General features: G+C 38.6%; 1 protein-coding gene across 1 annotated transcript in view; it reads right to left on the bottom strand.

Moving 5' to 3' along the window:
* Window positions 1–8,880, bottom strand: part of NAP1L1 (nucleosome assembly protein 1-like 1) — a 16,813-nt gene extending 7,933 nt beyond the window's left edge. Inside the window, exons 1-6 of the mRNA XM_009873752.1 lie at window positions 8,864–8,880; window positions 7,327–7,415; window positions 4,849–4,951; window positions 1,407–1,548; window positions 864–944; window positions 498–626 (exon numbers count right to left, since the gene is read on the bottom strand). Coding sequence (XP_009872054.1) covers window positions 498–626; window positions 864–944; window positions 1,407–1,548; window positions 4,849–4,951; window positions 7,327–7,415; window positions 8,864–8,880 — 561 coding nt within the window. The remainder of the gene's footprint in view (window positions 1–497; window positions 627–863; window positions 945–1,406; window positions 1,549–4,848; window positions 4,952–7,326; window positions 7,416–8,863) is intronic.
* Window positions 8,881–13,925: the final 5,045 nt, after the last annotated feature.

Raw genomic sequence — 13,925 nt, 5'->3', positions numbered from 1 at the left:
GTAGGGAAAACAAAGTTTATTCAGTTTTCATAACATTAAATTGCACATAGATTTAAGATCCCAAGAGATAAAAAGACATATTTAATGTAAGTTTTACATAGTACAAGAACCTCATTACAACACTAAAACATTTTCATGAACGTGACCAGCAGGTGGCAACTATGGCTGTACAATGTTAGCACTGTAGTAAACAACCCAAAATCCATGCGAACTCCAAGTGCAGTTTTTAGCAACATCTAATACACATACTCCTATAAGCACAAAAAAATGTGTCAGAAATGTAAAATAAGTTCAACAAATAGCACAGTATGAAGGTATTTCAGAGTGCTCTGTACTCTCAGTTGAATAAAATATCAGAGATGACAACACATGTATTTGTTCTATTTTCACTCTCTGATAGACACATCAAGTAATAAATATACTGCTGCTACTCCCTTCCAAAAGAGATTTGGATTAAGTTCTACCGCAACTTTAAACAAGTCTGGAGTACAACCTACCTGAACCATATCACTGAGCAAGTCCACATTCTTGAATACCGTCAGCCAAAACTCAGGAATTCCTTTAGGGTCTTCTTTCTCTTCATCTTTTTTTTCCTCTTCAAGCTTGGCTTTCTTTCTCATTTCCTCCTTCATAGAATAAAAACATGAATTTTTCTTCATTTGAAAAAGAGTGGCCACAAGGTTCATTAATCTGTACTAGTTTCGACATGAAACTGTTAAGTTTCACGTGTATGCTTTAAGCAATCATTAAGAATTATAAGCAAAGAAATATTATGCACCCAAATTTATGAAAATGGAGTTACTGTATTAAATGTTTTCATGCTAAAGCTTGACATATTGATGAGAACCAATTACGATACTCACTGAAATTTCTTCTTCAACATCTGCTTTCCATTCACATTCTTCCTCCGTAGGTTCATAAATTGCATTGATGATTTCACTTCGCTAGAAGATTAAACCAAGAATATTTTCACATTTCCTAGTCACTGCAACCAGTAACACTCTAACCAATAAATTTCTAATCCTAAAGTTACACAATTAGTAATACATTGACTATTTATCAAAACACTTTCTTCTTGACCTAGAACACGACTCAGCACCTATGAGTTTTTCAACACACTAAAATGAGCATCGCAGTCCCGGAAGAGTTACGACATCATCTGACATCTGCTCAGTTAACAACATTAGGCCTGGTGTATTGAAGTGATTTTGGTAACCATGGAACAGACCAAACCTTTCTCCCCCCTTATTTTAGTTGTTATTCACATGGATGGCAAAATTCTATCAATTGAATTGAATGGGCACATAGGAGACCAAAGTAATTCAGAAGATGCATAAACTTTCAGTTTATATTCTCTTGTGTTTTAGCTAAAACTTTTAAGTACAAATCGATTAGCATTAAAATACCTTGTCAAATAAGGGCTGATAGAGAGCAGCATACTTTCTTTCCAGTTCATGAACTTCCTCATAGAACTTTGCTTCTATCTGCGTACACTGAACTTGAAGGTTCTTGAGAGCGTTCACACGTCTTTTAACAACTTTAGGCAAGCTGAAAAAATTCAGTGACAGAACTGTTACTAACACTGCATTCTAAGTACATACTGACCCCTCCTTAACCAGTCCCCTTGCAAGATGGTTAACTTGCACCGAAACAGATTTTACACTCTATTTTAAGCTTTAGAAAGCTGTACAAATCAAAACTATGACCCACTACATCATGTAGATTGAAACTGTTGGCACAGGCTCTTAAACGGAAGCTTAACCTCAGCTGGAATCAGAGTATTCCTAACACTTGAGTCAATCATGAGACAAACTTGTGCAATAAGACTTCATACTAAAACCAAGTTTTACATTGTTAATAAGCAGTATAGTAAATTCGTACGATTGAGCATAATTAAGGAAGGTCTTATCACTAATTGGCTTGGTCTTATGACAGGAAGTTCAAGACAATAAAAGTTAATCTTTAAAATTCAGTTTTGTTTCACTAAAGAAAGCAGCTGGTACTATTGTCTTCTAACATTAGCCATCACTCCCAAAGTGAGCTAGAAATGTTCTGTTAAACAAGCTGCTATATTATACACATGTAGAATGAAAACAGTTATTGCAATCTTCATTATAAATACTTGTCAGCTACTTCACTTTAGTGAACTACGCTAACAGAGACTTACTGTTCAGACAGAAATTCACCTACATCAAGGCTACTCGTGGGATTCATGGGGTACAGTGTCAAAAGCCTCTGCCACCTGTGAGGTGGGCCAAACTACAGTATCTGGCTACAGAAAATTACTATGTTCCCGCATTTATTTTTTTTTTTTAACCAGTTGGTTAGAGCGTGGTGCTGATAACACCAAGACTGCGGGTTCGATTCCCACTCGGTCCCCACGTGTTGCCTGATCTAGTTGAGAGGGGTCCCTGCCCATGACAAGGAGGTTGGATTAAATGATCTCTAAGGTCCCTTCCAGCCTAGGCCATTCTATGATTCTATGATATTATTTAGAACACAGTACTAAACAACTGTTTTTAATTGGTAGGACTAGCTTCAGGTTAAGACAACCAACCAAGAATATACTAGCTTAATTAAGTACAGAACGTTCATGTTAAATAGCAAAGCTATATATTACATCTATTAAGTAGGACGTGCCTATGTAACAACACTCTTGTTCACTTTAAAATGCAGAACTCATCTCCTCAACAGCTTTATGCTCAACATGAATACTCTGTTTCTGCTTACTAAGATATTATGCAGATCTCCATTAAATCAAGATTTCCCTTAATCTTCCAGTTTGGGCAAAAAGCATATATCTGCTACGCAAACTACAAAAAAAATGCTTAATCATGTATGCTCACAAAGGGTGGATAACACTGTTACTCTGACATCCTTCCACAAGTTAGCCAAGGTAATCTTTTGCTGTATTTTTTTCTTCAATATCAGAACTAATCACAGCTTAAATAGTCAGTTCAGTTAGTTCAAGAAAAGAAAGTGTTAAGGAATCAACAATCACCCAGTTAATGCTACATGCTTATATGTAGACTAATAGTCCTGGTTCTAGCAACTGTGGATAAAGCACTATGAAAATTCCGAGAGGTAGCACCATACTTGCAGCATGTCCAATTCCAGTGTGCCAGAGTAAAGACTTTAACCCCATTATTAGTGAATCTCGACTACTGCATGTGTCAAAGTCACATTTCATTCATTACACTCCATACCAACTAGTTCAAATTTCACAATTTGCACATCCACTACCTCTAGAAACTCTGTACTTTTTTTAAAAAAAAAGAAAGGCAGCTTCATGATAGAGACAACTCTTAGAAAGTAAATCCAAACTGGAGAAGCAGAGGAGCATCTGGAGACCAAGAAATCTGAACTGGGCTGCTCAAGTACAACAATGGCAAGTAAAACCTGTTGTTCTGAACACAAGCTACTAACAAATGTTATAATCACACCAACAATACCACCTCCTGTTAGCAGGTGAGGGAAATTCTACTCTATTAAAGTAAGTTTCATTAAAATTATTGTGGCCAGGCATAGGTGAAGAGCCATCTTATTGAACTGCTGCCAAGCAATTAAGCCTGAGCAGACAGATGTTTTCCTGGAACTTATTTAATCTCCTACCAGCTTATGCATCTAGCTCTTTAACATTCCATATTACACATTTTAGGACCTGCTGACTTTTTAGGTTCATGCTGACTTCTCTGCCTAGTCTCTGGATGTAAGTAAGCTAAAAATACTACTTGGGAAGGCATATAAGAGGCATCTGTAAAGCACAGTTAAGTCAGCGTGCATATATTGAGAAAGCACAGACTCAAGTTACACACGTTTTCCAGTTATCTTCATGTTGCAAGTCAGGTAAGCACTTGATACAATGGCAAAGATGATGCAATGCTTTTGTGATAAATAATTCACTACTGGAACTGATGAAGAAATTGTACAGTATCTTAGAGAGAAGCTGATTAGAAGAATGCCATGTAAATCAATGTTACCATTTTTGTTCACTTCTTAGATCAAAGACCTGAAAGATTAGTAGGGGTTAATTAACATCTGTTAAAAAACAGAAGAAAAATATTGAGTACAGAAAGCTTGCAGTGTACAGTATCTAAAAGAGAAAGAATCTGGGTGCCCCTTGGACTCCTCTTTCTTGGGCCAGTATTTATGAGGGAAGGCTAAATGTCAGATAGGCTTTTTTCCCATGCGATCACCCCTAACAGCAAAGTGGCAGAAGGGTCAGCAACACCTGTTACTCAGTAGCTGCCCCCGTTTGAGACAATAGCAACGCAGGACCCTACCGATCACAGCAGTACAGTTCTATGCTTTACAGTTCTTGTGGCTGTGCTGAAATGTTCATACACAATCAGAAAGATTCTGTAGGAACACGAGAGCCAGGAATAAAAAAAAAATCTGTTAATGCAAATGAAGTTTTATCAGGAGACTGTTCAAAGTTTTGAGAGATAAGGAGAACAGATGAAGGAGTGATACAACATTCCTAATTTCATTAGCTACTGGTTACATTCTAACAAAAAAAACCCAACCTTTATTTGAGACACTAGGTCTCCAAGTGTGTGTCCATACTTAAGGTAACTGATGTAGCACGACTAAGGCAAAGCTACAAAAGACATTCGAAGTAGCAGGAAGGTACCTTTTAAAATGAACTGCAGGGGACAGGGTCAGCCACTGTAAATATTTTAGCATTCTTTTCTTCATAAAAGCCCAAATAAAAATGCTTCACAATTCTGAGAAGCACTACAGATATACTGATATATTGTTTTTCCTGCTGTCTGAGCAGCACAATGGTTTATGTAGCAGACAATACTGTTCAGAAAGCAGAACACGCTCGTGCTGAATATACTGTACCTTTCTATATATCCTGTAGATGTTCCCACCAGACCATCAAGCCTCTCCTGAAGAGCTGCAAGAATCTGAGGATTTTGCATCATCTGCACAGTCAACTGCCGAGCTACATTAAAAAAGAAAATTACGTAAGGGCAAAATGCATCTTTTGGACTCATCTTGAAGAAGTTACTTAAATACTACAAAAGAGCAGTAAGTTTACTGTATGTCCACTTGTAAAAAGAAATGGAGGCAAAGAAGTATTTCAAAAACATCTCCATTTTGAAACCATGGATCAAATCCATCTTACTCTGAACATGGGATTAAATTTGCCACTATTCAACCAGTTGAGATTTTGTCATTTACAGACAAAGTTTCATATAATGCCCCTAAAAGTATCAGTTTTGCCTTGACTGCTTTTATTTTGAATTTCTTAGGCAAAGGCAAGGTAGAAGAATTTGTGCTTTTATTTTAAGAAGGCATAAAAATGGGAATTGGGATTTTTGTTCCATTTTAGGTAAATGGAAAGAAACAAGACTGTTTCAGACTTCAGTTTAAAACTGCTTTATAAATTTATGTTTACCTTTTTTTTCCTGCAGAAGAATGAATCATTCATTAGAATAACCTGACACATTATTAACTACAGAATATCAGTACTAGGTCCTTGAAGTATATCATCTACATGATCTTTCAAAAGCACTTTGTCCAAATGGGAAATCCGTTTCAAACTACAAGATAGAGGTATATTTAAAAAATACAAATTCCTAGCCTAAGTGTTCTCATTATCTATATTAACATGAACATTTTCACTTCTGCTCAAAATCTCTGCCTCAACCTGTAGAAATTAATTCCACAACTTGGTATTTTTTACTAAGAACTTACAATCAGTTTTTATCATGCTTTTTTGCCTTCTTTCCCCTAACCTTAACATCTACTGATAGGTAAACAATTACTTTACTAGGTTTATATAGCATTTTTCTGACACCTTCAGATTTGAGTGAAGCTTTTGAGTCCTTCCTGGTACACAAGGCTTTTGAAAAGAGCACACCGTTTTCCATTCCTACATCCTTCACTACAGTAAGCAGATGTGAATATTCTCTTCCATTTATGTCCTGGGACTGAAACTACACATTGAAAAGTTATGTTTCAAGTAACATCCAAAAAAGCAGTCCTGTTTCTCCATGACTGCAATCAGATTTTAAGAAGTATTTACAGCTTCTACTGCTAAAGGCACTACCTCGTATTAGTCAACACTACTCCTCTTGTCAAGGTATCTAGTTTTCTTTGGTCTTACTAACTCTGAGTCTTTCCCACACAAAGGAGAACCTACCATTTGAGAAGGTTGCCAGTTATTCTTTAATATCAAATCAGTACACACATCACACAGGGTATGCCAACACCAACAGCCACATCCCCTCAGACCAAAACCCAACCACATGCTGTTCTCCAAGTTCCTGAATCCTTGAACACTATTTCTTCAAAGGGCTTTTTCCCAAAAGCTTTAGTGCTTTATGTAGCATCCAGATGACCTCTGACATATTTTAAAACGAAGTTATCTAGATTTTTTAAAAAGTAAATCAGCAAAACCTAAGGAAAAATCGTGCATGAAAAACTAACCAGAAAACTAAACGTGCAAGATGCAAAAGAACTGCTGAACACTGTGTCATGTTTCCCTACTACTGAAACATGATTCTGATTTACAAAAATCCAGTTTCCTTGCAAGATTCCTATAGTGTAATATTCCCTCAAATCCTTATCTACCAGAGCTGGGATTGATCACTAAAAATACACATTATTTATATCTAGGTTCCTTTGGGACACCTGAACACATACTATTTGGCTATGGCAAGCCATTCTTCAGCTGATCAATGTGTTTCCCAGAATTTTGCAATCCAGTTTTGAAAGCGCTTTTTTCAACAGATATAGCAAAGTCTCTAAAAATCTTGATCAAAATTATCTTGCTTTAGTGTTATTATTCTGTTCAAGCAATTAGCAGTATCAGCAGTCTATTTTACTGCAGAGATTATTATTTATTTCTCTTTTGGCTACTTGATTTTCAGATTCTTTCTGTGCCCCCAATTGTTAACTATCCCCAATCTGCTCACAAATAACTCAGCAGCAAATTACTAACCAACTGATAAAAAAAAAAAAAAAGGCATATATGCACCTGATTTTTTCCTACCCAAAGCTTCACATTTTAAAACCTTTTAACTGTTGATAGTTTTGAAAGAATCTAGTCACATACCCACAAAAACCCTTTCTTTTCCAAATATACATCCTTACAGGTGGCCAACAGTGTTTGAACTGGTATAAACCATGAATAAAATTGGTCGCTGCAGACAATAAAAGTCACACAACTGTGAGAGAAAAAAGGTCCATGCTTCAGAATTTAAATACAGTATTTGTTTTATCACTTCCTATTTTTAAGCAGTAAAATCCTTTTAACACATTAATTAGAAGGTACATACGCATCTGCTTAGAAACCCTTGTTTTCAGCATTACCTTTGCTGTTGGCATCTTCACCAGTTTCTTCTTCTTCTACTTCTTCAACATCCTCCATATCCTGTTGATCAAGTTCAGACTGTTCTTTGCTATTAGAAATATTCAATAACATGATCAAGAAGTTAATTCTATAAAATACTATAATGAGCTTGAAGAGCTCATGTTAGAGATCATGCAGGTCAAAGCAAACTGCTGCATAAGTTTTGATCTACAACAAACTAGAATTAACAGCCAAAGCCAAACTTGTCTTCAATATCAAATGTGAAACTTGTATCTACCTCAGAACAGCTTAAAGGACTAGCAGCTTTCCAAAATTTTGAAGATTTTTATTTACAAAAGAACTCCTTCAGCTTCTGATCATATCAGCAAATCAAAAGCCTCCTTTTTGCTCTGCACATTCTCAAGATTTGCAGGCCTTGAGAAATCAGAGTAGGTTAACATAAACTTTACTTCAAATGCCACAAAATACGATCACTTGACATACAGAAAAGAAGCTACACCCAGGGAAACAATAGTAATGGGCAGTACTATAGGTTTTCCCCCTTCCAGATTTCCAGCTAACATAGCAAGTTGACTGGTGTTGTGTCCTAGTTTTAGATTTACTTACAATTAAGATCCCAAACCCATTTGTCACGAGCAACTCAAGCTTCTTCTCCCACATGCTGTAAACCTCACATCTTTCCCCAGTGTCTATCTCTTTTGTTTTGTCTCGTTTTGAGCTGTCCTGTCTCTAATGTTAAGGAGGATTTTTTCTGTTGGAGGAGGAGGACGTGAGAGGAGAACAAAGGAACATCGCTCTGATAAGAAAGAGAGGGAGAAGAGTCCCAGAGGAGAAAGAGAGGGAGAAGGCCACTGGAGCCCCGTGGTGGCTGAGATGGCAGGAAGGTGACTGCCTGCCAGCTGAGGGGACTGATGGCAACGAGAACATCCAGGATGAGAACATCCAGGATGCGTCAACACGTGCAGAGCCCCATGCGAGAGGGGAGAGAGACCGAGCATCAGTGGGGGATGTGCCCAAAGTGATCCGTAGCCCTGAGGGATTCAGGAGGAGGAAAAGGATTGCCTCCTGTGAGGTGGACACCACATGGCAGGAAGGAGAGACTGCGAGGAGCCCTCTTTCTCAAGGAGGAGCTGCCATGGACAATGAGAAGTGGCCAGATGGGCTGGACCCCCCCACCCCCTGCCCCCCTTGCACTGATGGGGGAAGGAGGTAGCCAGGAAGATGGGAGGGGTAGAGGGGGCAAAGTGTATTTCAGATTTGGTCTTATTTATTCATGTATTCCTCTCACTATTCTACTTCGTAAATGGTGGCATTGAATTAAATCTGTTTTTCTCCCCAAGTCTCTCAGGTGCTTTACCCATTATCTTAAATGGTAGATTATTACCCTCCCTATCCTTAATCTCAACCCTTGAGCCTTTTCAGTTGAATTTTCTCCCTCCACATCCCTATGGAAATGGGGGTGGGGGGAGGAGTGAGCTGGGACCGCGTGGTTTTTTTTGTCCCAGTCAGCTTGAACCACAACAACATTTTACTTACTTGTCTATGTCTGCCATTCTCCTAGATTTCAAACCCTAGAGAGAAAAACAACAACAAAAATATAACAACAGCAGCATTAGACTTCACTTACAAAGTCTACAGGCAAGTGCCACTGTACTAAAATGGAAAAAAAGCATAAGCACAGACCATATTAGCCACAATAAAGAGGATAAATACACACTATACTCTGGGGAGTGGCATATCACACATGCTTTTTGAACTCTCACTCTAAAGCATAAAGAAATACTGAAAAACTTTGCTCTGGTTTAGAATGAATCAATCTACTGACACAAATTATGTGAAATTTAAGTAACAACAAAATGCCACATTGCATTTTGTATCAAAGGACTGTACTAACAGTACAGATTAAAAATTAGTCCTAAGTAAAAAAAAAAAAAAAAAACCTAAGGAAAGCTGAAGCAAACAGGGTGTTGGAACCCTTTTGGTAACAATTTACTCATTTCCAGCATGTAATTCCAGACAGAATACTTATAATGAAATCACTTTCTTTTAATACTAATGATTTTTTTTTGTGTGAATTTACTTTTAATCCTAACCTGACAAAAATTGACAGAATAGTTCCTCAGCACTCCCAAGGAACTGCACTTAAAAAAAAAAAACCAAAAAAAAACCAAAAAAAAAACAAAAAAAACCCCCCACACCACAAAAAATCCCCCCACAACCAATGCCAAGTGCCAAGGTACTTAAGATGACTAATTTCCATGACCTGGATGATCAAAAGTGTCTCAGTATCATCATAAACACATTCCAGGCACAGTAATTAGAAACATAATACATTGAGACTGCTGCAGATCTTGCATACTACCAAGCACCTATGTTCCCAAATGTACTGCAAGACGAGTAACATCCTACACCAGCAAAACAGTAAGTAGGAGTCTAGTCTCCAAAAAAGTTTTGAGTAGCCTGAAGTCAAAGACAATACTACACACAAGAAAACACCACCCCATTACTGCCGTCCTAGGTCCAAAGTGCATAGCACAAGAGCACATTCACAGGATATTATGAGTCAATAGGAAGAGACACATAAGAATCTAAACTTTAGAATTCAACACCTACATTCTATGTGTATATAATCAAAACACGTTTTTCTGGTGCCATAAGTACTTCTCAACAACTACATGGGAAGGAACTATCTGATAACTCCACTTAGGATCACAACCTTACACTGCCAGTAAAGTCTTGGTGACTGCACGTAATAAAAAAGGTTTAATCCTCTAGTAGACCAAAAAACTAAAGAACCAACTACTTGTGAATCTATTTCAGAAAAACAGCACAGTATTTGCTATCAAATAGAATGGTAGCACTCCTGTAAGCCAAAGGACATCTAACAATTCAGTAAGGAATCAAGGAGTTCCAGTAATATTTTTGACTCATTTTATGTTTCTCAAATTTCAGATCACATTTGCTCATCTTGTGACTTCAAATTTACACATAGATGCAAGCTGCCTATATAACAACTCTGTACAGTCTCCTTTGGATACCATTCTCAAAAGCTAGCATGACCTGAAGACCTACAGAAGCTCAAAACATACTACAATTAAAATCTACATTTAGGTAACTCCGTATTTCTTGAGTAATTTTACAATTAGCATAATTTCTGATAAGCAAAAGATTTTTATCCATGCTAACTGTACCACTTTTTCCTTAAACATTTCCTCTTAATTTCTTCTTCATGCAAGACCTTTTAAAAGGGGACTGGTATTATCACTGTGCAAAAGAATGAGAGGCACACTTCACCTGCCTTTCACACATTTTTATGCAAATGTGACAAGACAGTGGTCACATTCACAAACTATTATTGCTCCCTACAGAGACCAACTTTTCCTCTCTCCATTCTCCCCTACAAATATAGCTTCAACTTCCATAAAACTAGAAGCAGTACTTTCAACAAAGGTGCAACCAGTGACCTTGTGGTCTAACCAAGCCAGTGGGCTAGATGAAACAGCAGCTGGAACACCTTATATACAGGTTTGCTCAAACAAACTTACTTCTACAGTTCATTTAAACATTTTTTTCTTCCTAAATGAGGACATGATATTGATTATGAACAAGTACCACTTAAGTATCCATCCCATCTCCAACAGTAGCCATTAGTAGATGTCTAGAAAAAAAAAGCAATGATGTGGTAAAAATTCCTCCAGAAGCTCTTACAGGTTTCAGTTGCATTCAGAAAAAAACCACATTGGCTCAGGAAGCGCAGGTATTTGACAACATCACAATACATCTTTATTTCACAAACTTGTCCTCATGTTCCCTGAAGAGATGTAGGTAAGCTGATGCTACCACTCAAGTATCAAAGTACTGAAATTCTGCTTGAGTTGCAACATTCAGGTGAGTAGATGATAACTAAGTCAGGTTTTTCTATACCTGGGCAAGAGCATGGCAGAGGAAGTTTCACTAGCAGTCTGTGTTCTTGAATTCCTCAGCAGGCCCCTGTTTTCACTATTCTGAACAGCTACCTGGCATTAGCAACCTTCATTCCCATGCTGCTCACTCCTCTTTCCAAGATTACTTACAACCACGCCGAAGGCATTCGTCTCATTACAGCACCCAGCACCTGCCTCTCTCCGGTTGCAAGGGGCAGTTACTCACCCTCTGTTTCCCAGCATTTAAACAATCCATGCAAGCACTGTATGTTTTCCAGCTATAGCCCAGTTTACTAAGAGTTTGAAAAACATTCTTCAAAGAATTTTTGGAAACCAAAATAGACTGTATCAAGCAGCTGTCAACTTCAGAGCCTCCCTCCAGTGTGTTCCTATCTGCCTCATCCTGTTTTTCCTATCCTCCTTGCATTGGTCTTTTTCATGTCTCGTCCTTTTATCTTCCCTAATCTTCTCTCCACTTTTCATACAACTTGGTATCAGAACATTTCCGGTTGGAAGCGTTCTTGTGCAAACTGAGAAGATACTACTGTTTGTCATGACACACTCATCTGCCAGCTCTAGACCCCAGTTAGTGTGTGAGGAGGCTACGAGGCACTACGCCAGCAGAACTACATTGGCAGACATTTAGACTAATCTGCAACCCACTAGCATGGATATATGGTTGCACTACATTTAGTTTATTGTTATGTACTTAAACAACCATAAGCTTCTCTGCAAACACAGTTCCTTCTGCTCGTCAAAAAAAAAAAAAAAAGAAAAAAACCCTAAAACAAAAAAAAAACAACTATAGAGGCAGAAAAGCACTGAGAAAATGCACTCCTTAAGAGCAGAGAGTCTCAACTATTTTTTGCACAACGCCTAAATAACAGGTCCCAGTCTAGCATCCAGATCTTTGGATACAGTATGTACCACATCCCATAATACAAGAACTTATCAATGCAGTGTTCATTCTGCAGTATTTGCCCAAAACTGAATCTTTGGATTTAATAACTAGTATCACTCAGCTTTCCAAAGAAAGACACAGCCACCGTTCCTCGTTTGTTTCATTGGTGCATTTAGGATTGTGAACAGCAGCTGCACCTTCGCAAATGAGTAGCAAGAATCACCCACTGGGTATCACTCCTTGAAGTAGTCCCTGGGAGATACCAGTTCACCAGTTAAGTCAGTGCGGGATTATAACAAACCTGGCTACGGCTGGCATGTTACTCCAAGCCTCAGTGTTTAGGTGACTGCTTTGGGCTGAGATACTACTTAGAATCTAGGCCTCCTAACTGCAAGAAAATGCTTACAAGTACCAATAAAAAGTAACCACCTCCCTTCTCCAAAAGCCAGCAGGCAACTACGCTCATTTGTAAAATATTTTATTTCCCTGTTAAAAAGGTACATTACAGTCAAATACAGAGGTGCCCAGAGGCTTCACTTCCAGTGTTTTCCTGCTCACTGTAAAAATACATAGGCTAAAAGAAATCAAGAGGTGTGTGGCCAGCAGGTCAAGGGAGGTGATTCTCCCCCTCTGCTTCATTCTCGTGAGACCCCACCTGGAGTGCTGCGTCCAGTTCTGGAGCCCACAGCACAAGAAAGATACGGACGTGCTAGAGCGTGTCCAGAGAAGGGCCACGAGGATGATCAGAGGGCTGGAGCACCGCTCCGGGGAAGACAGACTGAGAGAGTTGGGGCTGTTCAGTCTGCAGAAAAGGCAGCTCCAAGGAGAACTTACTGTGGCCTTCCAGTACCCCAAGGGGGCTACAAGAAAGCTGGTGAGGGGCTTTTTAGGATGTCAGGTAGTGATAGGGCTAGAGGGAATGGATTGAAGCTACAGATGGATCGGTTCAGATTGGACATAGGAAGAAGTTCTTCCCCATGAGGGTGGTGAGACACTGGCACAGGTTGCCCAAAGAGGTGGTGGAAGCCCCATCCCTGGAAGTTTTTAAGGCCAGGCTGGATGGGGCTCTGATCTAGTGGTGGATGTCCTTGTCCATGGCAGGGGGGTTGGAACTAGATGATCTTTGAGGTCCCTTCCAACCCTGACAATTCTATGATTCTATGGTTCTATGAAATAGTTATCTTATTTTTGCAGGCCTTTAAAGAGAAAGCATAGGAAGTTCATGCTACAAAAATGAACAAAAGCATAGAAAAAGCAAGCTACAGTGCAAGCTTCCTAGAGACTAATACTTCAAACCTTTCATACAGGTATCTTAAGCTCAATCACAAGCCTGCCTGCCATCACAAGAAACACTCTTTTTTAAAATGGATAAGTTAGGAGGCTGTTAATACAGCACAATCTTAGTTAGTTTTGAGAACATCTCCCTGCAGAATTACTACAAATTAGTGGAATTCCCTTAACGATTTAAATCTTAACAAAACAGCACATGTATTGATGATGTTTAAAAACCAGTTCACCTCCTGGTCACATTTTTAAAGAAATTTAACATAGTTCAATACATTTTGAAACTAATGATACTGCCATGTGTTCATCCTCAAGTTACCCATTGGTAAGCTTTCAGTTTTCAGGGGTTATTGTTTCTTCACTAAGTAATTTTGCTCAAGTGAAGACTGCAACACAAACTAAATATTCAGCCCTTCCCAGTCTTTCCTTTCTTCCCAGCCTGCCTTTATCCACACAGAAACCAGCCTGAGTTTGCAGGGCAGCACCAGCC

This window comes from Apaloderma vittatum, unplaced genomic scaffold (genome assembly GCF_000703405.1).
Source record: "Apaloderma vittatum isolate BGI_N311 unplaced genomic scaffold, ASM70340v1 scaffold4617, whole genome shotgun sequence".
In the NCBI taxonomy this organism is placed as follows: domain Eukaryota; kingdom Metazoa; phylum Chordata; class Aves; order Trogoniformes; family Trogonidae; genus Apaloderma; species Apaloderma vittatum.
Note: the sequence above shows the minus strand (reverse complement) of the source record. Positions and strands in the feature narration are given on the sequence as shown.